This window comes from Acartia tonsa, chromosome 6 (genome assembly GCF_053477335.1).
Source record: "Acartia tonsa isolate MP-2025a chromosome 6, ASM5347733v1, whole genome shotgun sequence".
Classification (NCBI taxonomy): domain Eukaryota; kingdom Metazoa; phylum Arthropoda; class Copepoda; order Calanoida; family Acartiidae; genus Acartia; species Acartia tonsa.
The window spans coordinates 32724065-32750390 of NC_137265.1; the positions used below are offsets into that span (position 1 = coordinate 32724065).

At 31.9% G+C, this 26326-nt stretch overlaps 1 protein-coding gene across 1 annotated transcript in view; it reads right to left on the bottom strand.

Moving 5' to 3' along the window:
• The window catches only part of LOC145322429 (A disintegrin and metalloproteinase with thrombospondin motifs like), a 241350-nt gene that overhangs the window by 29909 nt on the left and 185115 nt on the right, over nt 1-26326 (bottom strand). The window contains exons 11-15 of the mRNA XM_080164421.1: nt 13516-13705; nt 13178-13333; nt 11519-11597; nt 7848-7916; nt 2169-2298 (exon numbers count right to left, since the gene is read on the bottom strand). Of these exons, the coding sequence (XP_080020547.1) occupies nt 2169-2298; nt 7848-7916; nt 11519-11597; nt 13178-13333; nt 13516-13705 (624 nt within the window). The remainder of the gene's footprint in view (nt 1-2168; nt 2299-7847; nt 7917-11518; nt 11598-13177; nt 13334-13515; nt 13706-26326) is intronic.

Genomic DNA, 26326 nt, shown 5'->3' on the forward strand with positions numbered 1-26326 from the left:
TTCATAATTGCATCATTCTCAGAATGAATCCCCCCTCTACTACCCTGACTTTCATTTCCCCCTGGAGCAGGCAGTTTAGCTTACTTCCGTTTGCTGGTATAGCTCAACAAAATTTGAAAATCATGAAAATTCAAAATACCCCTTCTAACTTTTTTGTTTTTATAGTAAAGTCGCTGATTTTTTTTTGTGAAATCTAATGTTTATTGACAAGTACATCTATTTGTAAATTCGTTTTATTCAAATTATAATTTTTTATATGATTTTTTTATCGTTTTTTTATGCCCTATTATGACCCGGTTCGGCTTGGCCATAAATACCCGAAAATTTTAAAACCCGGCTCGGTTTCGGTTTTTATTACCCGGTTTTAACTTTTCAACCAATAAAAATAACAGTTTACGTCATTAGTAAGGGTTTGAGCCACCCTAATAACCCTAGTAATCTCTATAGGTGTCACCCAATAGTTTTATGCTCGTTTTCTGATATGTAACACCCAAATTTTATATGTTCTTTTTTTGTAGTGTGTGTCTTTTAAAACTTCGAGCAACGGGTTTTTTTACCCGAAAACGGCGGCACCTATAGCCGAAACACTAAATTTGAAATAAATCGCTTCGTATTATACTTGTAGCTCTTTAGATTACATGAGGTTGTGTAGTTTTCAATTACGGATCGTATCAAAGTTCTAAAAAGTGTTCATCTCACTTTTGGCGTTCAAAAATTACATTTTTCGATTTTTGGTCAAAATAACCGGGTTTATACAGGTCAACCGGGTTTTAAAACTGGGGGAAAGCACCAAAAACGGGTGTTAATGCCTGGTTGGTATTTATGGCCAAGCCGAACCGGGTTTTTTTGCAACTTTCCTGTGCACGCCACTAGAGCAAAACAAAAAAATACGAATTCCGTTTTGACCATTATAAAGCTTCCCTGAAACTTACAGCTCGATCGGCCCATAAAAGTGGCGCTCGGCACTAATGGGTTAACTTAAAATGCATTTCCGCTTTTAGATAAAGAATTATACAAAAAACGAATTTTATAAAAAATCCTTAAAATTTGATGCAGATTTCAAATCTCCCCCTAACATTCCGGTAAACTTATATATCTTAATAGGGGCATTACCATAAAGAACCTGTTGAGGACTGACCCCCTCCTCTTTATTTTTAAAATAAATTGAAAATTAGATGGAGAGGAAGGAGAATTTTTCCTATGCCTATACACTGCGGGAGGCCCTCAAATAAAGGTTTTATGTTAAAGGTTCTCTTTTATGTATACAAAGTTAAATAGTTAAGTATTAAATTAGTTATTTTTTTGTTGCACTATTTATGGGCATAATTGTCCTTGTTATTTAAATGCAGCTATGTATTTACTATAATTTTCTGCATCTTTGCGAATTTTCATTGCAGTTTTTGGTAGATTTTTTATTCATAGTATGGAAATTGTTCATAATATTAATAGCCTTTTTATTTTGACTTTTTAATATAAGTAAAGTGCAATTATTTTTGACTTATTATTGCAAGCATTTATAACGAACTAATCATATTTTGTTAAAAAAATACATCAAAAATTGCAGACTGATCCTATATAGAGTAGTTTCGCTACTCTTAACAAGCTTTTTGTTCTTAAACAATGTCTTATTCAATAAATTACACCAAAAAGCCTTTTTTCTGTTAAGGATTAAAGTTTTTTCCATCTTTATGCAATTTTAGAAGATCATAATAGGACAATTTTAACAAAAGACTAAAAATTTGAATAGCAAAAATTCCATACTACAATACTTTTCTTCTCCAAAATGGCATTTTTGAACGGCTGTGATTTTTATGGAAGCTTTCTATTGGCCTAGTATGGTTTTGGGCTATAAAAAACTCACCGAGAGAATTAAAGCCACGTATAGCTAGGGTAAAAGTCGCACTATCAACAAAAAAAATCAGGGAAAAAATGCAGTTCGCTTTTTTATACTTTAAAGCACAAACACCGATAACTAGAATCAATTATTGGGCGCATCCATAAAGAGTAAAAATTGCGCGCTTTTTAAGCGCTTTATATGCATGATACGCGCATTCACATATATGCAACATTCAACAATACATCTTAAAAAACAAAGATACTTAAGCATTGACATAAGGGATGGTATGTTGTTTTTATTATTTGGTTTTTACAAAAAAAAGTTGACTTACCCTTGAAATAATGATTCCCGCAATGGATATCTTGACACTTGGTCCTTTCAGCAGTCTGTATCTCAGGTCCACTCCGTTCCAGAAGGAGATGACGTATCTCTTGATGGCTATATTGTCCTCTCCATGCAACCTGTAACATAAATAAGGATAAGGCCATAGATTCCAGGGTGGGTGGTAGTCTTATGCGCTGGAAAGTGTTATTTGTGACGTCATAAAAATGCGTCTAAAAAGGAGGTATAAGATATGATAAGTGGGATAGAAAACCCTAAAAAAGAGATGGATTTATACGTATTTTTATGACTTAACATATGACTTGTTTACTTCCCTGAAGATTAAATTAAATTGCCAATTGTCTTATCCCTTAATATCCATGAGATGAGACAAAGGAGAATCCATGTCTAAGATTCCTATAATAATATCTTTCTTATAATTTAAACTGTTTTACAATTAAACTTAAATTATGAAACTTTGTCGGGATTTAAAAACAAAAACAAAATATTAATGACAAATGATTAAAAAACATGAATAAGTTTTGAATAAAAATCAACATGTATAAAAAATTCCCCAAAGCCTAATGTCTGAATTTTAGAGGATTTTTAGCCGCAATCATAGTTTGCGGATTATTTTAAACAATGCCGCTATTTCATACTTAATATTTGAAAGGTTTATGTGTCCTAAAAGTAATAGAATAAGTCTCTGTTTTTTAGCCTTTGCCTTGAGCCCCTTGGGGCAATAAAACTAAAATTGCTTTTAAATTTTCCCTTTCCCTTTTTTGTGAAAAACTGTCTATAAAACAATGTGATAAATAAACATTACTGCATATGACCGCGGTTTCTAAAAGGACGGCTGGCAAACCCTGTCGAATTATTGAAGATTGAATAATAACTCGTCTATCAGAGAGTCTGAGTATAAAACACTAGAATTCGGTGAATCAGTTTTTAATGTCTATTTTAAAATTTGTACTTTGTAAAAATTATATTCATTATACAATTTTTTTTTCAAATTCAAAGATGTTTAATTATAATGGGAAAATGGTTATCATTGGATCTTACACCAGATTATCATGTAACTTAATAAAGTGAAACTTGCAACGGGCTAAAATAACGATTCCCTCCCCTCTTAGTTGATGAACGAATTGATCAATACACGAGTTCCATGTTGGCAAGCTAAATCAACGACATTTTCCCCTTTCATAATATACACGTATATTCTACATCCAATTTAAAACGAAATGAGCTATCATAAAGTAATCTTTATAATCACAAATATCAGCTATTTTAGACATAATCATCCTTGTTTTATTTTTTAATAATTGTCACTAAATATATACGAGACAGAGTTCAGTTATTTAGGGGTGTGCAAAAATAAAATTCGCCAAATCATACTCCTAGCCCACATAGTCGTTGTGCATATTCTCTTTGTATTAATATCATTATACAATCATAGCATCTGTCTAAATATAGAAATTCATCCTTTTTAAACTTTAATGCCTCTAATGATGCTTTTTTAGGAAGCGAAGCTACTCTAAAGCCATTAGGTTTGTACAAAAAGCTGTATTCTTCATTTAAGATATATTGATTTAATGAAAACTAGATACATGATTAAAATGCTATATTCGGGAAATAATTGAAATTACTTGCCAAATACTAAATTATTAATTCTTTATTTAAAAAAAACCTTTTAAAATTTTGTCAGATTGCTATTACTGCGCTATATGAAGTTATTATTGATATTATAATACCATTAAATCTCTTATAGCAAGGAAAATTATATTCACAAGATGCGCAATGACAACATAAAAAATAATGGACGTTTGGATCAACCCTTCTTATAGAATAGCTTGCGCTACTAAAAATGACTAAAAATCTAATTGTTTAAATTGCTCTAAATTTCAAAAATATTTAACTGTTCATTTTCCTTAAAAAACGGTTTCTGTTTCTTCTATTTTCTCAAAACAAGACAGGATAGATGAAAGGAAAAAAATCTTGAAAAACTGTGTTATTTTTTCCTTTAGTCTGTGTGTATGTGTTTGTGTGGGAATGCGACAAGTATTCTAAATATTAAATAGTAGAGAAATGATACAAATTATGTTACCAAACATTCAATAGATAACCAACCCTTTGAAAGAAATAAGTTGTGCCTGTTTATTGATGAAAGCATTCCCCTTACTTTAAATACCAACTAATAACAGATTCCCAGAAGTTTGAGAATGTACGCAGGTTTAAGAATAACATTACAATATCACTTCTTACAGTTTAATAAATATATAGTTTTAAGAGTGTACATTATACCATTTTTTAAATCTAATTTGTCAAACAAAATACATTCTGTACAAAATCAGACCCTGAATCAACTCCAATCGTTTCTTTGACATAAAATTTGTCCATCTCCTTGGTTGATTGCATGATGAAAAGTAGTATGTGAGCAATAAAACATAACTGAACATGTATGTACAAAATAGGATGCCAGGGACATCACAATCATGATGCTTCAATCAATCTACACCCTTTTTTCCCCCAATTGTTTACAATCTATAGAACTAATAAGGTTGGAAGGTTAATATATTTCCCATTTTCCTATCCCTGTATCCCTGATAAAATATTCAAATAACAACAACCAAATAAATTTAACAAAATAAAAAGCAAAAGTAACGCAGCAACAAAAAGCCATCATAATGTGACAAAGCCCAATCTGTCCCACTTTTGAGCGATTCCTATTTGACGTCATATAAAGGGAAAAGAAAAATGGAAGGTGGGGGGGAAGAAAATCTCTTCAAAAGAGATGGGAGAAAAGGGAATCGTCTTGCTCAAAAGTGTGACAGATTGGGCTTCGTCTCATAATGCCAGTACAAAAGTTTTTATTACAACATTATTTTCACTTGAAAAGGTGAGTGAAGATTTCTTTCTCTGCTAATTCAGACAATGAACCCTATGATTGCACAACCTTTGCAGGAAAATCCTAACTGTAATAATTTGCGGCTTTTTTGGGCAGTGGTTTGGGCAGATATTCCCTGACGACTAGTGGATGTACTACAGTTGCGGTTATATATCAAAACTTCAAGAGAAAGGTCGTATAACAAAATACATGCATGGTTGCCTGAGACTGTGTAATAATACAAAATATCATAAAAACAAGGATGACAACATCCATAAAAGCGAAGCACTGAAACGGTAGGACAAACGGACGTTAACACTTGTATAGTTTCAGAACTGAATAATCCTAATATAAATGTATAAGAGTCAAAGCAAACGTGTGAGTAAATTTGTTAAAAAACTGCTTGATACATGATAATGTTTATGGACATACTTACATTTTTAGGACTTGATTATAGAGTTGCTTCGTTTATTACATTATACTTTGTTGTCCCAGGAATCAATATACCAAAAATCAGATCAATCGGATAATTAGATCACATAAAAATTTGATGTTAAAAAAGTAAAAAAATCATCATGTTTAAAAGGGACGTACGGACATTTTGGTAATGATTATAGAGTTGCTACGCTTTCTAAATCGTACCTAACTGCTAAAGGAATCACAATACAAAATTTGAAATCGATAGGACAATTCTAACATGCCTAAATTAACGAAAAAAGCTATCCGTTACGGACGGACGGACCGACCCTAATTATAGAAAAGCTTCGCTTTTAAAAACTTTGGGCAGATTGTTGATAAAATGTACAGTAAATATTCGCATGTGGTTTTTGTAGCAATTCTATGTCCGTTTGTCCCTTCCATCATTTTTTGCCTCCCTCCTTATACATAGATGTCAACATCCTTATAATATCAAATATTCAGAAAATTGTAAAATTTAGAGAGGCAGGAATAGTTATTTCTCGCATCGTATTATAAACGGCTTTCCGCGGATATAAAATGTACAATTATAAGATTAAAACCAGTTTTTTAGCCCCGAGATGCCGAAGGCATGGGCAAAAAAAGTGGTTTTAATCTTATGATTGAACATTTTTATATTCGTAGAAAGCTGGATATAATACGATGCTAGACATAGTTTTTTCGTATAGATGAGAACCGGTTCCTATCCACCGGATTCGAATGAATACGAGAAAAGTAGTTCCCAGCATTATCATTACATAAAATTCCCAATATAATCCAGTAGGAAAAGATTAATTTGCCTTCCACAGTACCATCCCTGTGGAGTGTGGACTGAGTAAAATTGATGTTGTAACTATTTATATTTGTATATAGAAAGGTTTAGGTATATCTAACATATAAACGTTGTCAGGAGTAAAATGGATTATTTCAATGCATAAATACAGTGGTTACCCTTTAGACCCCCTTACCGAACGCCATTGTTTCTAACTAAAGTAGATAGCTTTAGTTTATCTCTTATAGCAGTCAAGCAAATACTTTCCACTCCTTTTATTTTTTGCCATTGAAGGTAAAGAAGAGTTAGGGAATATATTTTAATCTACACAAGAAAAATATCAGAAGCCGATCTCGGATGGATAGACAGACTTTATCAATAGTATAGCAGTTGCATAACTTCGGGTAGTCATATTATCCCATTTTTAGCAATTCATGTGCGTTTTGGTAGTGCTTTGATTTATTTACAATTACTCTATCCCTGTATTCTCGGATAGTTGGGCTGGAATTGTGAATTAAATGGGCCTGAAAACTGGATCACAAAGTATCAACAAATTTATCAATTTCCTTGTAAAATTTTTTCAGAATTTGGACCGTCTTTGCATGTTCAGATACTCTATAATTAGGGTATTTCCTCCCTCTGTCTCTCCGTCAGTTATTTGACTACCTTTGGTCTTATAATGTAGCTTAGGGTCAAATTAAAATTAGAGTATTTATCATCTGGCTTTATTCCATAAAAAGCCTACTTCTTTTTGGTGACTATTACTAATAGGTCTAATATACAATTATAAATGTTCTGTTCAACGTTAAGCTTGAAAATTTTAACAAATGAAACCTATTTTTAGATTATTAGTTGTAATAATAATCTATAAGTTTTAAATTCGATATTGAAAGTAAACCAGCTTTACAGACATACTGAAATACATAGAAAAATACAGACATCATTTAAAGGACAAGTTATGGTTAAAAAACAAATCGGCTTTACATATATACTTATTAGCACAAGACATAAAATAACATACTTAGAGTAAGGGGTGCTCTACCTTATAGAAGACCTTTGAATGTTTAAAGGCTAAATAAATAAAGGGGTTAAAAATAAATTGATTGAAGTGAGAAGGAAAATGGAAAAGGTTGTATTTACGACAAGGTTTTGGCAACCATTTTTTACTCACAAACTTTTATAGACCAGACTTTTTTATTTGTATATGGAACATTTCTACATTTTTAGGTTATACCACCTAATATATATATAGGGAAAAAAATTATTTTAATAAAAAAAATTCAATAAATATATGAAATATTTATCAGTTTCCCTAAAAGTACCTAGTCGAACATAGAAAACATTCATTTGCTGTTCAAGTTAAGTAAGGTAATATAAGTTACAGGGTAGCTCCGCAGGTTAAGGGTACTGCAGGAATAGGCTCTTCATGGTTAGGAGTTGACATAGAGAATAAACTATTCCCCTTATCCAATATTTTCATTTAAAAAAAAAACAAAAATAAGGGATGGCAGTTCCCGAGCTTTTTAGGTACTTTAAGGGAAAAGACAAGAAGTACTAGAATATAAAAGAATTGTCACCTGTAACCGTCATAATCAACAATAACCAGAATTTCAGGAAATATCATAAATGGAGCTTGTCTCTTACGCCTAAAATAAAATATCATATTATTTTTTTGAATTAACAAAACTACTCTAAATTTAGGCTCAGTACGTCTGTTCGTAAGTTTTTTTCATAGAAATTTAGGTATGCATTGTTGAAAATGATATATGCGAATTGTCTAATTCTTTTTTAACTTCTTATTTCTAAAATTTAAGTAGCACGGCTACTATACAAGTTTTGGCTAAAAGGACTATATTACTCTTCCACAAAGCATATCATGGAATATTGAATTTATATTTGGAAGTTATTTTTATAGTGTATTCTTTAAATGGTTGGATGTTTTAATCCTTGTTTATAATAAAAGTTTTAATTTGATACTTATTAGAAAAAAACATAACTTGTATAATTGAACATATATGCTTGAAACTTCCTACACAGTAGGAGAACCAAATCTTTTTGGAACAAGTTTTCAAAAAATAAAAAATGTATAACAACTATATTGAAGTTTAAAAAAATGTTGTTGAATAGGTGCATATACACAAACACATTTAAACACATTTACACATAAATGATGGGTTTAAAGTCAGTTATCATACCCCCTTAACATCAAACTAACAGGGGATTTTTATTAATTTTTTACTGTAATGTTTTGGTAAAAACTGTCTTCAAAACCGTCGACAGAAAGATCTTGATCTTGTTATGGTGGGCGTCAAACGATTGCACTCACTCTATATAACCACGGATATTAGGGAAAGACAAAAATACTTCCGTCCATGTTAAACGCAGGGATCTCAAGGGATAAGGCAATGGCCGATAAATTGGTGTACATCCCCAAAGTTAATACACAAAATTACCCCTTCTGTAAAAATCAATTAGTGATTAAAACGTTTTGTCATTCAGCTTATTAAACAAACCTATCAAAATTAACTAAAAGTCCCCAAAGCCAACTAATTAAAAAACGTTGATAAAAACATTTGGGGATTAATGTATTGAATAACCCATTGTCCCCTCTCTCTGACTCTATGTTAAACAAGTTACTGATTATTGACATGTCGATGTAATTTCTTTAGGTTGATTAAAAAACAGTTATGATCACTTTCAACCAATCCTATCCAGAGTTGCAACATAAAAATAGCTAAAAGCATGACAATATCCATAAGTAGTGAACCACATAAAATCATGGTTCAGGAATAAACCAAGTAATTTATATATTGGATGTTTATTGGTTTAGGATATCTTCACCATAAAATTAGCAGTCTATCTTAAATTCAACCCGAGAAAATAAATTTACACCAAAGCGTTACAGACTGACGGACAGACATATAGAGTGATATATAGAGTAGCTTCGCTACTAAGACTTTAAATAGACATTCTACAAGTTTTTGTAGGTTATTCAAAATTAACTATGTCTTTATTCGTGAAAGAACATATATTATACACTTAAAGCTATTGTAAGCCTAAAAACTTGAAAAAAAGTTGAGATTATTTGTTTCCTATTGCCAACTTCCTGCCCGTTAATTTATTATTTTTTTTTAAAGCAAATCTTTTGTACATTTATTCCTAGGGTCGGTTCGCATATTTGTTAGTGATGCATTCTATCAATGCTAAACAATCATTATATGTTTTAAGAATTTCAATTGTTACTTATAATATCAAAAGTTTAGGCAATTCCTCTTGGGAGAGTTGAAAACCCCTCTACCTTAATAATTTAAAAACCTTCCATGGACCTATTAGAAGCTTTATTGTAAAAATACCATTTCAGTCCAGCAGTTATCGAGATCTAAAGCTAGAGACTGACAGACATTCCGTTACTCAAGGATTAGTACGTATAACCTTGTAAGCGTAGCATCTCAATAATGAAAGTATCATCAACAATAACCCCTCAGAATCAGTAGAAAGTGTATTGGCTGTGTTTATGAAAATTATAATTAAATCATTTGGATGTACTGACGGAGTAGCCCAAAGTATAGTTATGCTACCAATAGCTCAATATAAAGTAAAAACCCAAGTGTCCCTTTCCTTCAATTCCATTTATGGTACCCAAACTTTTGCCATTTGCAATGTCGTTTGCAGGCACAGAAATGGCAAATGCCTTCATTTGTTTCTTGTTCATACGCCTATTTATTCCATTTATGGACCTACTACGGCTTTCTTTAGCCACTAATTTAGGAGTGCAGCTTCTATCTGACTCACTTATGTTTATTTATCTACGTTTTTCCATTAAAAAACAAAAGAGGAGGAAGGGGTTACTGTACGTCCCCATCTCGTGGATCCTCCCTCCAAGTAACCAGCTATATAGTTTAAAAGCTACACTTGAAGCATCCTTCAAAAAGTAAAGTTCACCTAATAAAAAGATGAACAGATAGACATCCTGGTCCTTCTATTTTTATATTAGGATGTGATGATTTCATCTAAAATTTCTAATGTAAATATGTCTATGCTAAAAACTAGACAATGTGTGAGGGAGTCATAGATTATTTTTATGTGTAGAATGTCATCGTTGACGTAAAAGACTATTCTTGAAACAATATAGAATACCACCCCAAATTGAAAATTTGTATAAACCATTAGAAAATTTTTTTTTCTTTCAAGAGGAAATGGGTATTGTATTGTAAATGACACTTGTATCTAAAGTCTAATAACCAAGTTATCTTATTCGTTGGCCCAGAAACATTGTTTTTTTTATTGAATTTTGATTAGATAGTTACGAACTAATATTTTAAAAACTTTTTAACCAATAATTTTAAGATGCAGAATCTAATTTTGCTTATCAATAATGGGGATGTAATCAATTTATCGTCTAATTTCTTATCCTTTTAGATTTCTTAGTTTTCTTGAATATTCACTTTAAATAATAAAAATCTACCTTCCCCTTCATATTAGACATGAAAACCCAATATAATATTTCCTTGGTTGAAGCTGGCAATACATCTATAGTTACCTTTGGGAGAGTTTGTCGAGAGGGAAAGTTATTGAAAGATTTTGAACACAAATATTATTTGAAACTCTATTGAAAATTCAATCAAAAACTTAATCTAATATTGTTGGTTATTTCATGCTAGAACAAACAACAAGTTTCCACGGGAATATGTCAGGATATAAGGGGACAATAGACTGGAATATGTGTTGGTACCCAAAGTTTTAAAAACACATCCTTTCGTGGCTTCAAACTTGGTTGTCTTGACTTGTTGTACAACCTTGCTGTTTCCTGACTTTTTAAATAATTCATATTATTCTTAAGGTAATTTTGTTCATTTTAATTGGAGATGTACATCAATATATCTCCTACTGTCTTATCCCTGAACACCCAGAAAAATATTCATATTTTATCACCAAAAGTACACATATCAGTTTTGGGTTAATAACCGCAGCTGTAAGGAAAATCGTAGCACATCCGCTTGTTGTTGGGGGAGTTGATGGGTTCGAATCTGGGTCCTAGCTGCGTCGTAACTAAAGATGTTAAAGATATAATCTTTGATACTTTATCTGATGCGCGACAACAATAGTTATGGTAAATGGAATGTCTTAGTCCATAGTCAGGTATAAAACATTTTAATACACAGTTAGAACTGCCAGACAAGGGTTAATCAATTCCTTTCTTAGTGGATAACAATTACAACATGCTAATGACAATTAATGATGTTTTTACCTGATATGTGAATGAGAAATATTTTGATAGCCCATAAAGTCGGTTACAGAACCTCTTTCATTGTCTTCCTCCATGTGTTCTAAAACAAGGACAGTCCATAGAAAAGTTGAATATTTCAAGAAAAAAGGGATGGTTATAAGTCACAATGAAGTAGAATTAACTAAGAAACTATACTAGAAAGAGAAAATGTGGGTTTAATGAAAGGGAGATATAGGAACAGAATAAAAAAATAGACAAATATGAGAGATGTGATAATATACTTGTGTTACAGAGATACAGACTGAAATGGTTGATTTGTGGAATACGATCTAGACAGACTGAAATGGTTGATGTGTGAATTAAGATCTTTTATTTTAAAGTTAGTATGTTTTTCAACCTATTTTTAAAAAAATTACACTATTCTAAGACATGAAGATATATTTCGATTTTAGCAATCATTTTCAATTCATTTTGTCTAAAAAATATAGGCATGAGACATTAGATAACAGCAAATATGATCAAAGATATTAAACATACATTTATATAGAACAATGTCACAAATTATTTTGAATCTTAGGTATCACCATAAAATACAGATGACTACTGAAAAAGTTTGAAATAAAAGATTAAAACATTAGTTTTTTAAAAAGGAGGAGTAGGGAATAATTCTTGGCCTTGTTTGAGTTATGGGGCGGGGCATAGTTTTTATTAGAGGAATTTTTTTGATGGTTAGGAAATAGGCGGAGTTTTGGATGGTGAGTTTGGTTGAAGGCGGAGACAGAAAAAAACCTGGGAGGAGACAAAAAAGTGGGAGGAGTGGGGGGGTTATGAAAAGGTTGTGGATTTATCTTTGTCCTTGGTTGTTTATGGGTGGAGATTTGGATTTTGAGATCTGTTAAAAAAATGGGTGGAGTTATTCCTGAGATGGGAAAAATTTTAATCTTTATGATATCCTGCTTTGTTTAGGTTTTAGGATGGAGGAAGGATTGGTGTTCTTTTGAATTAACCAAAAAAGTGAAAAAATGTGTACATTTTTTTGATAAAACATGAAATGAAAACTACATGGTATAAAATGTTGACTTATTTGAGAATTTTGGAAGTATAATTTGATGATGCAAACAATTGATTTGAGTTAAAAGATAACCTGAATATCAAAGAAGCTTAATCCTTTGAAATGTTAACTGTGTTTTAAAAGTTTTTTTTATAAAAATTTGCAAATGCACACAGTTAATTTGAGTTTAAAGAAATGTTCAGAAATAAAATATTTTTTACAAACTAAATGATGAGGGTTTTTTAGTAGATCTCTGAAACTGCAAACAAATGTTATGTGTTGAAAAAGAAATTTGTTGGAAAGATGGGTCTTGTTTGAAAACCGGATTTTTTTGTTTGATTGATGATTAAATGTTTGTTGGGTGAAGCAAATTACACAATTTTATTGAGAGCAGAATCAAAAGACCTAATCAAAAGTTTTTCCCTAGCTAGGCGTATCCAGGGGTCTGTGCTTCTTATTTTCTCTATTGGGACAATTTCCAAGTCCTGTAGATTGTGTCCTTGGGCCTTGAAATGACTTCCAACTGTAGTTGATCCAGTGCTGATTGTGTGGCTGTGCTCGTTAAAACGGCTGGAGATCATTCTACTTGTTTGGCCCACAAATTAAGATCTTAATAAATAATATCTTACCATAATCTCCCAGGTGTTTAGCATGATCTTGGCGCTTATAAACAATATGGAGGCCAGTATGAATATCGTCATCCACAGCATTTCTCTTCCGCCGTCTCAGGGGATGATCAGCTGATCGATCAATCCGGTTTCCGCCAGAAATGTCGTCGTCCTCATCTTTGGATACCCATTCAATGAAAGAAATTTAATTTTTATAGAATAAAAGTAGAATCGCCTGACCCAGTGAAATGTTTTGTAAAAAGAGTTCTTTTTGAAATATTCATATTTTTATAATAGAAACCCGAATCTTTTTAATAGAAAGAATTAAATTTATTTTTAGTTATGGAAGGGTATCCCGCCTAGAAAAGCATAGTCAACAGGTAGCTCTGGCTCCGCTTCCCCTACAACATCCTGGTCCCCCTCATCCTCCTCCCAATCTCTTGACCAATGAGATGGCGGGGAAGAGCCAGTCAGCTGTTCATCCTTCAACAGCTGTTTCAGGTTGGTTGGCGCGGGTTTTATCACGAGGTCATCACCAATTGTTCCATCCTAAAAAATGACATTTTTTAAATTGTCGCCAGATTTGCACAGAATGTGCACTGCACAGGATTTGACCTAGGGAATATTTTTGAATAATATGCAGCTTTAAAGCAGTCAAAAGCGGTCTAGCTGCCAATGCTATAAAATACTCAAACAGGCCATAGATATGGGAATCTTTTCTAGAAAAATATAGTAAAATAGTATTTAACAATAACTTTCCCCCTATTTCTAGCTTTTGCGGGGGGGAGGGGGTGGGCTCTAACCCTGACGGGACACTTGGCTAACCCTGCCGGGCAATCACCTAAACAAAATAACCTATAAAAACTAATGTGAAAATATGAGGAAACTGCCCTTAAGAGGCGTAGCCACGAAATGGACTATACCTAAATTTTGTCAGTCAATGGTGTTTTATTTTAGGGAATCATTCAGCCAGTTCTAATAGCAAAGTACGTTCAGACAGTATACAAGAATAAATTATAAATTCAGTTATATGGCTACAATAAAAGATGGATGTATTAGGCCAGTTCAATGATCTAACTTTTTTATATAACTTTGAACATGTTTTTAAACATTTAATTGCATAACATGTTTTATTAACCAGACAAATATCAAAATGCTTGAAATTATCATTGACAAAATGACCAACATTAATACATTAGAAAGAATCATACAATCTATCTACAGTCTTCAATAATTTAATTACATTACTGCAAATTCAAATATGAGAATAATGAGCAGGTCTACCACAGATGCATAGTAACCAAAAAAAGTATTTATTATTCTTCAAAGCTTAGAAGCACCCAGCTGGAAATCAAATATAATTTATAATTCAAAGGGAAGATCTGCAACCAAAAATTGTGTAGTTTTTGAAAAACTTAAAATCAAAGGTCCTCTTTTATAGTGTGCCCTTCTTTCCTAGATTTTGGGGTGTTAAAAATGTCCTTTCGCTTTCAAACCTTGCATTAAAATTCTTGTAAAAAGAAAATTTAGTATTTCATCATTAACGTCAGAAAGTATATTTTAATGTAGAATTTTAGCTATTTTGGCATGATTGTAAGTTAGTTTTTAAAACATTGATTCCTAGTACAATTCGGCATAATATTGCATTTCTTTACATTTTATAGAAGGTAGAATTATTTGTCAGCTTTTTTTCTTTTTCAACCAGTAGATCGGCAATGCAACATCATAGTGTTGATTAATTCAAGAGTCAACACTATACCTCTAAGTTTAACTTTGATAGTGTCCCATTAACTACTAAATATTGATGCAATGACCAGTTAGTTATGAGGTACGTTAGAAATGTAAATTTTATACAAGAACGAGGACAAAATAGAAAAAAGAAGCGCAAATTTGAAAATATAGAATCTACAGGACTAAATTTATCAAGAAAATCATGTTTCTCTTGGAAAAATGAAATGACTCTTACAGCACTATCGACAGACTGACGAACAAAAACAATGTATAGAGTGGGTGCGCAATCGCATCTCCCCCAAATATTTCAGCTTTACTCAATAAGAGATGAGGAAGTTACGTTTCCCGTACAGATGGACAGGCGGACATAGTAAGTTATATAGTAGCTTCACTACTATAAGTATCTCAGTTTCTTTATTGATGAAAAACATGACATTCCGTTGTACAATAGTATGCAAAAAATGAGATAATTTGTTTAATGTTACTAATAGAAAAGTTCTAGGCAAGAAACCCTTTTTAGAGAAGTTTTGCTTCAAATAATATGAAAATTTATGAATACTGTAAACAAGTTGATTCCTTGCATTTGTTACATACACATACAGGCACACATACACACACACAATCACACACACACACAAATACAGTAAAAAAGAGAAAAAAAAGGGAGGGACAATTTCATGTTATGCATAATTTATCAAGGGATATTGAATATGATAAAAACATATTTTTCCTTTAACTTTTCTGTCCCCAAACTTGAAAAAAACATATTATTTTCTTTGTTGATAACGACTACAATAAGATATTGATTAATAACAATAATATATTTTGATCCATTAATCTGCAAAAAAAGATACAGCTTTATTTTTTAGTAGAACAGCAACTCATAAGTAGAGACTGTCCATAACATCTACATATGCAGTTGCTCACTATCTCTCTTTCAACATATATAAAAGCGAAGCTATGTACGGTAAAACAGACGAACATTGTAAAGGTTCAGAACTGAATAAGGAAAATATAAAGGTTTAGGTCAAAATTGTAAGTAATTTTTTTGCAATCTGCTAAAATACAGGATACTGTTTAAGGGCTTACTCAGGGGCGTCCAAGCTTTTTATTTTGGGGGGGGTAAAATTTTTTTAAGGGGGGGGTAATTTGGTTTTGGGGGGGGTAAAATGGCGCGCGAAGCGCGCCGCAAATTTTTTTTACCCCCCCCAAAATTTTTACCCCGGGGGTAAAATTTGCTTGGGGGGGGGTAATTACCCCCCCTGAAATCTGTTGGCAGGGGTAAAATTTGTTTACCCCCCCCAAAATTTACCCCCGGGGTAAAATTTTTGGGGGGGGTAATTTAAATTTTATAAAAAATTTAGTATTAAAAATGCGCGCGAAGCGCGCAAAAATTTTTTTTGTTAAAGATTTTCTATTTTGGGGGGAGTATTTACCCCCCCAATATGGTTTGGGGGGGGTAAATACCCCCCCCAAAATCGTTGGGGGTGCCTACGGCACCCCCAAGGTAGGGGTAATTTTTTTTTGGGGGGGGTATTGTTCACAAAATTGTGGGGGTGCCTACGGCACCCCCAAAATCGTTTGGGGGTGCCAAATGGCCCATTACCCCCCCCCTTGGACGCCTATGGGCTTACTTACATCTTTAGGACTTGATTATTTAGATGCTAGTGGACGTACGGACGGACCGACCGACCTTAATCTTAGAAAAGCTTGGCTTTAAAAAAAAGTTATTTATGGTAATTTTAATATCAAAATCGCTAGAATTTTTTCTAAATATTTACATACATATGTATATGTATTTTGATTAAATTACAATTTGACATGGATTTTGACCCAACCTATTCTTAAGCCGCCGCTCCTTGTACCACCGTTAATTAGATTCATAACATAACGCGGCAAAAATGCACTTGTCCAGCGTAAAAGGGAACAGACAGAAGAGGAAAGTCGCAAAAACTAAGGAACAGACCAGACAGACATCATGTATGGATGTCAATAAAGAACAAACATATTTCAGTGGGGCATTAAAATTAACATTTAGACTTTCTTTACGAATAGACGGACACCTTTATAAGACATATTCAGTTTTGTCATTAAGAAGAAATAGACATCTTCTAGATCGTCGTTGCCATAAAGGGATAAAAAGACAACCATTTTCCACTTTTACTCTTGAACAGTAAGACAGACAGTCAAGTCTTTAAGGAACAGACAAGTTCCATTTTCCAGTTGGCAGCCATGAGAAGAAGCAAGAAAAAGTCCCTCCACAGATTATAACGTCATACGATAGAATAACCAATGAGAGGCTAGCATAAATTTTACTATTGGTGTATACTGGCCTCTCATTGGCTATTCTATCGTATGACGTCATAATCTGTGGAGCGACGTTTTCTTGCTTCCCATAAGAAACCAAAAAAAGTATAGGTTTAAATAAATTTTGTGTACTTTTCTGCAAGGATTTCCAAAACAATGTATTGATATTAAATAAAATTATGATATTAATAATATCAACATAAAAAGTAATATCCATCCTAATTAATAAAAATAAACTTTCTTGTTTGTCCATTAAGTTCTCACAAATTATTTTAGAGAAGCTTCACAAATGGTTTTACTCTATTATACATTAAAATTAAATGCTTGAGTTGGCTATACTTCTATCCCTTCCTCTCTTCTTCGAATCTAAAGCCCTCGAGGCTGGGAGCGCAGCTGTAAGTATTTTTGAAGCATCTGCTATTTATCATGAATGTAATTCTAAAGAATAAAATGTTTTGTCTTTAAAAAAAAATAACCCTTTCTTAACTAAACTGAGTTTTAAAAAGCTTGAATGTTTCTCACCTATGCATCATAGTAATTTATTGCTTATTATGAAATAACAGGCCTTTATGGCATAAACATCAGGCCTTTTGAGCAGCGCAGCCACTGTATAAGATGGGTAAGTACGTAAGTCTATAGGAACGGATTTATTATTACTTGGATGTTACACCTGATTTTCATGTTCTCTAATAAAATGCATTTGCAGTGGGCTAAAATAAAACTTTCTCCCCTTCCACTCTCTATACTCAATTCCCATTACTCATACTTGATGAGAGATATGACCAATAAACGAGTTGACAATTTATCCACTGTCATAATATCCACGTATTTATTCTACATTCATTTCTGCAGGTCCTATGTGTAAGTAAGTAAAATAATAGTGAATTTATATTAACATTGCTATTTCTTGACTGACTCATTTATTTGAAAGTTTATCAAACTATCGAATTGAACAATGTTCTTTCACCTAATGAAAATTTAGATATCTTGCTGTGGCTGCGCTAATTATGGAAAGAATATTCCTTGTTTCAACTTTGCCCTAGCGCCAGCTAATTTCGAGGTGGTATTTTAGAAGCAGTAATAGGCAGACTAACAATCTATTTTTATTTTTATGGTCCCTTGTGATGAGTTATACACACTGTGCCTGTTAAACTCAGGTGCTGTAAGAATGTCGACATGAGGTCATACTTATATAGTCAGATAATAACATCTTTTTCAGTAGATATACATTTATGAGAAGCTTTTTATAGTGCCTACAAAAATGACGCCATGCTGGCCTGTCATTGGTCAATTAAATGTAAACTGACCTGCCATGTGTAATTTAGTCTGTGTATTGGCCTATCATAGGTCATTAGTATTGTATGACGCAACTTTTTTTACAGGCACTATAATAATCTTCCATATATGATATTAAAAATATAGCATATTGTTGGAATTAAGGCCGTCTAAGTTATATAAAACAAATTAAAACTAAATGTCAACACAATGACTCCCAATTCAACAGGGATAACAAGATGGTTTAACCTTTTTATGCAATATTTCTCCATATGATTAACCTTGGACACCGTGCAAAATAGTTTTTTTGTCTTCCAAAAATTCTTTGTTGGTGGATTTTTTATTGTTAGTATACTGTATAAGTAATGAATTGCTCGTCTACTAGAAAAATAATAGGACTGTTTAATTATCATGTTAATTTAACTAGTTGCTTTGCACCTAGCCTCTTGGGGCTTCGTCTCAAATGAAAGGGGATGTGGCTAACTAATTTTATTTTGCTAAGGGATTAAAAACTAAAAGTTTTTTTTTATAATTGTCATCCTTTCAGTCCAGCTGTTTTCAAAATCTTACTAGGCATAAAAAGAGACAAAAATCCAGCTTTTAGTAAATAGAATTTTTGTCTTTGCCAAAAGAAACTTCAAACATCTCATAATAAAAAAGTTGAATAACAAAAATTATTTTGACTTGCTTTCACTAAAGAAGAATAAAATCTCTCTCCCCACCTTCCACCCTCAACATGAATGTATTGTATCTATTGTGTGTCCATAGTGTGATGTTGTCCATGCAAATGAGTTTAGGAAATAGTCCCTTATTTTCTTACTGGAGTTACCTTCCCCCCTCCCACCAATTCGAAAAAATTTGATGTTAAAAAACCAAAGATGTAAATAACAACAGAATCAAAACGAGATAATGAACCGAATGAAATCGAAAATTTGATTGGACTTTTTATCTGCCAATGAGCATGCTTTAAGTCTTATCAATAAAGAAATTATGATAAACAAATTATAAGTGTTATTTTATGGCTAATTTGACAAATCCCAATATGTACCACTTTTGCACCACTTTTGATTCCTGTGACGTCATAAAATGAGGAAGATGAGAGGAGAAGTGGGAAAGAAAACTCCTAAAAAAGAGACGGAGAATCCCTCATCAAAAGTGGTACAGATTAGGCTTCGTCGCTAATTTGCCTAAATATATACCGTGTAACACTATAAAAGATATGCAATGACTGGTCATTTGTTTATTATATTCTCTCATTTGTTATATTGGATAAAATTTGTATTTGTTGGTTCAAACTAGCAGTGCCCAAAGTTTTCCACTAATCAAATTTAATCTACAGAATTAGTAATTTTGTTCTCTTAATTGGGGATGTACATCAGTTTATCATCCATTGTCTTATCCCTTAAGATCCTTGAAATGTTAAATTATAGGGGGGATGTAATGTGATATCTGGTAAGATAGAAGGAATTTTACTGGTCCATTACAGAATAATTAGATTTGAATTCCCCCAACAATATAAACCAGGATTCCAGAGATTTGACAATGAAAGAAAACAATAATTTTACTCCCAATAATTGTGTATAATATACTACATTTGAAAGCTTGTAGTTATTGGGGGATGAAAGGATTGTAGATTAAATTAGGCATCAATGTCTCCTTTATGCCTGATATAATCCAAGATGGGTACAAATTATTCAATTTGTTTAAACAAACAACAATTTGCATCTTTACATAGCTTCTGCCCTGATAAACTTGGAAGTAATTGTTGACATACAAAGTTTAATGCTTTATGTCGATAAAATGTCGAAACACACTATTACATTGATATTACCTAGTGGAAATGGGGTATTAAACTGTAGATGATAAACATTATATATCATTTCTTGGGTTAAAAAACTATAGAGGACTTTTTAATCTTGATTTGGTTGTCTTTTGAACAAACCAGTAGTGTCCAAACTTTTCCACCAAGTATTCAAATCTACAGAAGGGGTAATTTTGTAACTTTGGATGTTCATCATTTTACCGTCCATTGTCTTATCCCTTAGGATCCCAGAATATTGCTACATTAGAAACCTAAATCTACAACACTTTATGCCCCTCATTTTTTGTTGATACAATGAAAGCTCCATTTTTTAACAGGAAGTTATCATCTTTATAAATTTAACTGTAAACACTCATTATATCTTTTGAATATAATATTTATTTATTTATTCAAATCTTAAACATTATTTAATGGTTTTGTTCTTCAAATACTATTTTGAGGGAGGGATTATTGGACTGTAAATTTAACTGGTTCCCATAGTTATGAAAACATGTCATCTCATTCCTTGCATGAAATGGTGCACATTCCCAATTATGAAAAAGAAAATCATCCCTTCCCTAGATTTTGATAAATAGTGGATAAGTTTGATCAGCACCATGATTGCACCAATCAATTAAGATTTAATAAAAGTAGACAAAGAATTAAAGCCGATGAATGAGAGAACGTGTTTATACAACTTCTCCTAATCAATCCAGATTTGATAAAGGATCCCAAAGTTTATAAGAAAACTTGTTTGATAAAGTGTCTCCGGATGAGTCAAATGCCTTCCTCCTAAGATAAAATGGCTTTAATTGAGATATTATGAAATGAATTGGTTTTAAAGCCTGCACCAAACAAAAGTGCAAGTGAAGGGGAGTTTGTATAACCAATCTGCTTGCGAATATAAATCATGCTAAAAATTGTGTGAACCCTTTAACCCCCCGGGGGCCCGCTTCCTTATGTGACCTATTCATACAAAACAACAATATTTTACTAACTTTAAAGCGAAAAAAATAAATTGTTTATAAATTATCTAAATTAGCAAAGAGATACTCAACTTTTTAGGTTTATTAATTATTGTCAATTGAAATTCAATTATTGTTTCATGGTAAAAAATCCGCAAGTAAATACTACCAGATTTTCAAAGGATCTTTAAGGATTATATAGGAAAAACGAACATAGGCAATCTAGTAAAATAGAAGCTGCGCTGGATAAAGTACGGATTTTTAATTTAAAAACGATTTTATTTGTAGAATTTGCTATTTTAGAATTTTAACTTTATTATAAAAATACCTATTATGTATATTTTAAGAAATACAGAATTCTTCATATTAAAAGTGCAATACCAAAGTTTAAATCAATCTCTCTTAGAATATCATGTCAATATTATATCAGCCATGACGTAATTAATTTGGCATAAGATTTTATTATATTAATTGCAAGTTGATGTTATGGCAACGTAAACCAAAGTCAACATAAACCCTTAAAATTGTAAGTCGACATAAGTACAAGTACTCTGTAAGACTCACTTAAAAAATCACTATGGTTACAGATTTGCAAACCTACAATAAGTTTTTTTTGCTGATAAATGACTTTGAATGATAATGTGATCAAAATTAAAATGAAATAGTCATTGAAAATGCCACATTTATTGATTAATTGACAGAATCAATAAAACTTGTTACATTCTTTTAGTTTTACAGTATAACAATTTACTGTTCTTTTTTGCTTATGAAAATCTTGACTTGTTTTTTACCCAAGGACACAAGTGTGATATTACATAAAAAAATTTAATTTTGTAATTGGGAAGTTAAAAAAAATATAAAAATGCATTTTATTTATGGGGCGATTCTTCGTATTTTTTCTAGTAGCTTTTCTTCTATTTCTAGCCCCTGCGGGAGGCTCTAACCCTGCGGGGCCAATTACCTAACCCCGGGGGGCAATCACATAACCCAAAATAACCTAATCTAACCTTAAATAACCTATAAAAAGCCATTTTAAAAATACGACGAATCGCCTCTTATGGGGCGATGTTACGAAAGGGACTATTCCCGAGGAATCTTTTCATGCAGGGAGGGAAGAAACAATATTAGATTAATTATTTTTCAGTTAATACCTCCTGCTTTTAAAAGCTACCAAAGCCTAACATGCTAAGGAAATTGAGGGTAGATAAATTTATATTACATTGTTCTATGCCTGTGTCCCTGGGAATCTTTAGTTGTGCTTATTTTGAGGAAGATAGGTAATGAAAAAGGAAGGATGTTATTTAGGAAAAAATATATAAGGAAGACATTTTGCAAGTTATGGGCCCTTTTTTACTCAAGCTATAGGCCTTTTCTTCTCATAACTTTTAAATTAACTAATGCATTACATCATGTAAACCTTGTGAACATAGAATTTTTGTGTTGACATACTTTTGGGACATCATATGTCGAATTTTATGAAATACTTTACTTGATATTTTTGGTTTGTCTGAAGCTTAAATTCTAAATAGAAACTGGACCAGCTTGTTTAAACATTATATTGAAGCTTCACATATGCAGGATACGACATATGTAGGATACGAGATGATTTTAGTTTATTTACTTTTTGGATTTAGGTCTTTGATGGTTTAGAAAAAAAAATTCTGCCCCCTCCCGAACCATTCGATTACAATATACATTTACAAGTTAGAATAGCAGCTCATAGTCTCCAATGTAAAAAGATTTTTATGCTTGATTCAAATTTTAACTGAAAAGGCTACACAATTTTTGTCAAAGACGCTTCTTACAGCCCATGGGATGGTGCTATATCTTTAGTTCTCTAAAGGCTTATTTTCTATCTTTTTGTCTATATATAAAATGTTATAAAAAGAAGAAAAAGGTTTGTTTTGGCATAAATTCAATTCTCAATAACTTGAAAATCATGAACATCAAAGAAAAGTCTTGGAAGAATATTTGGATCAAGTTAGATATACGAAGAATGTTTTGAAAAACTCTTCAGGCTACTGACTGCCAAACAGCTTGCCTCACAACTTACGTTCGACCGTTCACCAAATAAATGGACTCCAAAAATCTGTTTAAGTCAATAAAATAATACATTAATAATTAATAATAGATAAATGCTCAAAATTGGCAGATTTTTGTGAAATTTCAACAGATGAGTTCTATCATTGTATCATTTTTTTCTAATTTTTTGTGCGTCCAGCCATTTGATCATGAACAGGCATTAAAGTTACATCTTAAATTAACTTCTTTTGTATGCCGGACTCGATCCAGATATTTTGTTTGGAAATTGTTAATATTTTGTTTGAAGGTAGCTTAGCCCTATATTGTAATATGTCTCTATACATAATTTTACAAATTTTACAACAGATTTTACATTTTGTTTTTTTACACATTTTGTCTTTTAACATTTTGTTATGAAATATGATAAAATATGGACATAAATAACAAGCTAACATTATTTTTGATGTAAAAAGAACAAGAAAGTATTTTTTGGCAGGTATAATATTGCTAATGATTTAATTAAAAGGATATTGTTAATTGGTTTTAGTCAGTACATGTTTTCAAAAGAGACAGTTAGACAGACTGAATTTCCTTTTTACAGTGCAGCTTCGTCTTTAAAAATACTAGATTATAAATATTTTGGATTTTAAACCTTAAATCCTATTATATAGTTTTCTGTGGTTTAAGGTTACTTCATAATTAAATTAAGGTCTTGGAATGGATTCAGGCTATTTCTCTGCCCATCCCTACTCTTTAAATAAAGAGCCCCATAAATAAAATACAATCTCTCTTTAAGAATTTTAAGAAGAATGAAGATGGAATGAAGGGCTGGCTAAGAAGTTTAATATAAAGCTATAGTTTACTTGTATCTTCACATAATCAATTCCAATGCATAACAACATACAAGCGAAGCAATCAAGGAAAATAAAAAATATCAATGTAATGTATTGATTTAAAAAAAAAATCATGGATGTTCTATAGACTTTGAATCAATTATGCATCACTGTTCTGATAATACTTTCACTAGAGGTATATGTTGATATAATAACGACACAGTAGTTTGACATGGAGCCTATACACTGATCCATGTATGCCTGGAATGCAAGGGATGATAAAGGTTCTAAATTATCACCTTGTCCTACCTTCAAATTGTTCTACCTAAATTCGGAGCAAGGCCTTTCATTGACTCATTGGTTAAACTTTTCCGATGATCAAAGATAATCAATTATGTGTACTACTAATAAAAATCAGGCTGTCTGTCTGTATGTATGTATGATCTTGTATATTGCTAGACCTGGTTTTAGGCTTTCAGGGAGAGGGTATGAAAATACCCCTGGGAATAAATGGCCCCCTTTCCTTCCATTTCCATGAATGTAGGAACTAAGTCACCAATACTTTTGTTTCTATATATTACCATGTTTGCTAATTTCAATTGTTTATTTTGACTTTATGGTATTAAACAACACTGTTCTTGTTTTCGTACTTAAATGAAAGATGCATTTAGTTACATTAATTTTCAATGTTCTACCTTTCACGGAGCAATGGTTTGGTAAATATGATATATTTTTTTTCTAATATCATCACAACTTCAGAAGGTTATGGAAATCATCATGGTAGTAATAAATAATTGATTATTTTAGGTTCGACAGTACTTTCACTTAAATACGGTAATTAAGTCAATATGTATTAATACAGAAATAAAAGGGATAGCAGATTTTTATTAACTAATTAAGATATTCCTTTTTGTTTGGCTTATGTATATGCAGAAAGGACCTCGGGATTTGATCATAATATATTAAATTTTATGAAAATACCAGGTTCTAGATTGTATTTTAGGTAATTTGAATCACCTTAATATCCTATCAAATAGGTAACTTGGTTTAAAGACTTTCAAAGGCACTATGGAATTAATATAATGCTTTTCTTTAAGCCCTACATGTTGTTTATCCTATTTTCCATGAAAATTTGCTTTAAAAAGCAAAATCTTAGTATTATTATTTTTGCACTGGTTTCTTTATTTCAACATGAATAGATGCTGAGGTCTCGCAATATGCAGAGGTATGTGTTTATGTATTTTATATGTAAGCATTGTTGCAATTGTCATTACATCTCATAGCGATCAACAAATCTTGTTAGAAGCGCAGCAAATCTACAATTTGACCATGTCCGTAGTCCATCTGAGGGAATGTAGGGAAAGTGCAAAGTTCCTTAGCAACCATGCGCTATTGAAAATTTTATCAAATTATTATGATGTTTTCTTACTATTAGTCTATTATAGTTGGCTGCTTTCTAAACATAAATATTATAAACTTTTTGTTACTACGCTACGACAAAATTACCCTTGTAATTAAAATCTTATTTTCCTTAAAATCAATATAAAAAACGCAGACAAATTTGTCATTTCCTGATTAATTACCCAAATCGAATACCTTGCGTTTTAGAATCATCATTACTAAATGCATATCAATGTCTGTTTTATTCCCTGTTAACCCTTGGTGCTGTTATTTTATCAACATGTAATATAATTAATATATTTACTGCAAGAATAATGACAATTAATGTTATAAGTTAAATGTGTCAGCTATGCTATCTTTTGTTTAAAGCATTTTAACAGACTTAACAGTTCTTAAAATATTGTTAAATATGTGTTAACAGATGCTAATAAGTTTAACAGGGAATGTCATTTAAATCTGAATGCTTTAAAGCCCTAGAGCATCAAAGATACACATATCAAAAAGAATTAATACTCATATCATTTTAAAATCGGTAGATAGTTTTCATATTATAGCCATTTAATGAAAGGTCTTTTTAAATATGTAAATGAGAAGTAAATGTTGTTTATGGTTATATATGATTACTAGCGGCTACGTTCCTAGATTCCTGTATGAGGTGAAGGCGTGGATTCGACCACGCTTCCTATTTTTTTATCTTACTTTAAAAAAACGTAGGAATGGTAATTTTGGGATATGGGGGAGATTTCTCTTGTGATGGTGTCCTACTCCAAAATAGTTATAGCCTTTTTAGGACCGATGAGAAGCTACCTTTTATAGGAGAGGCATGATGGTTCAG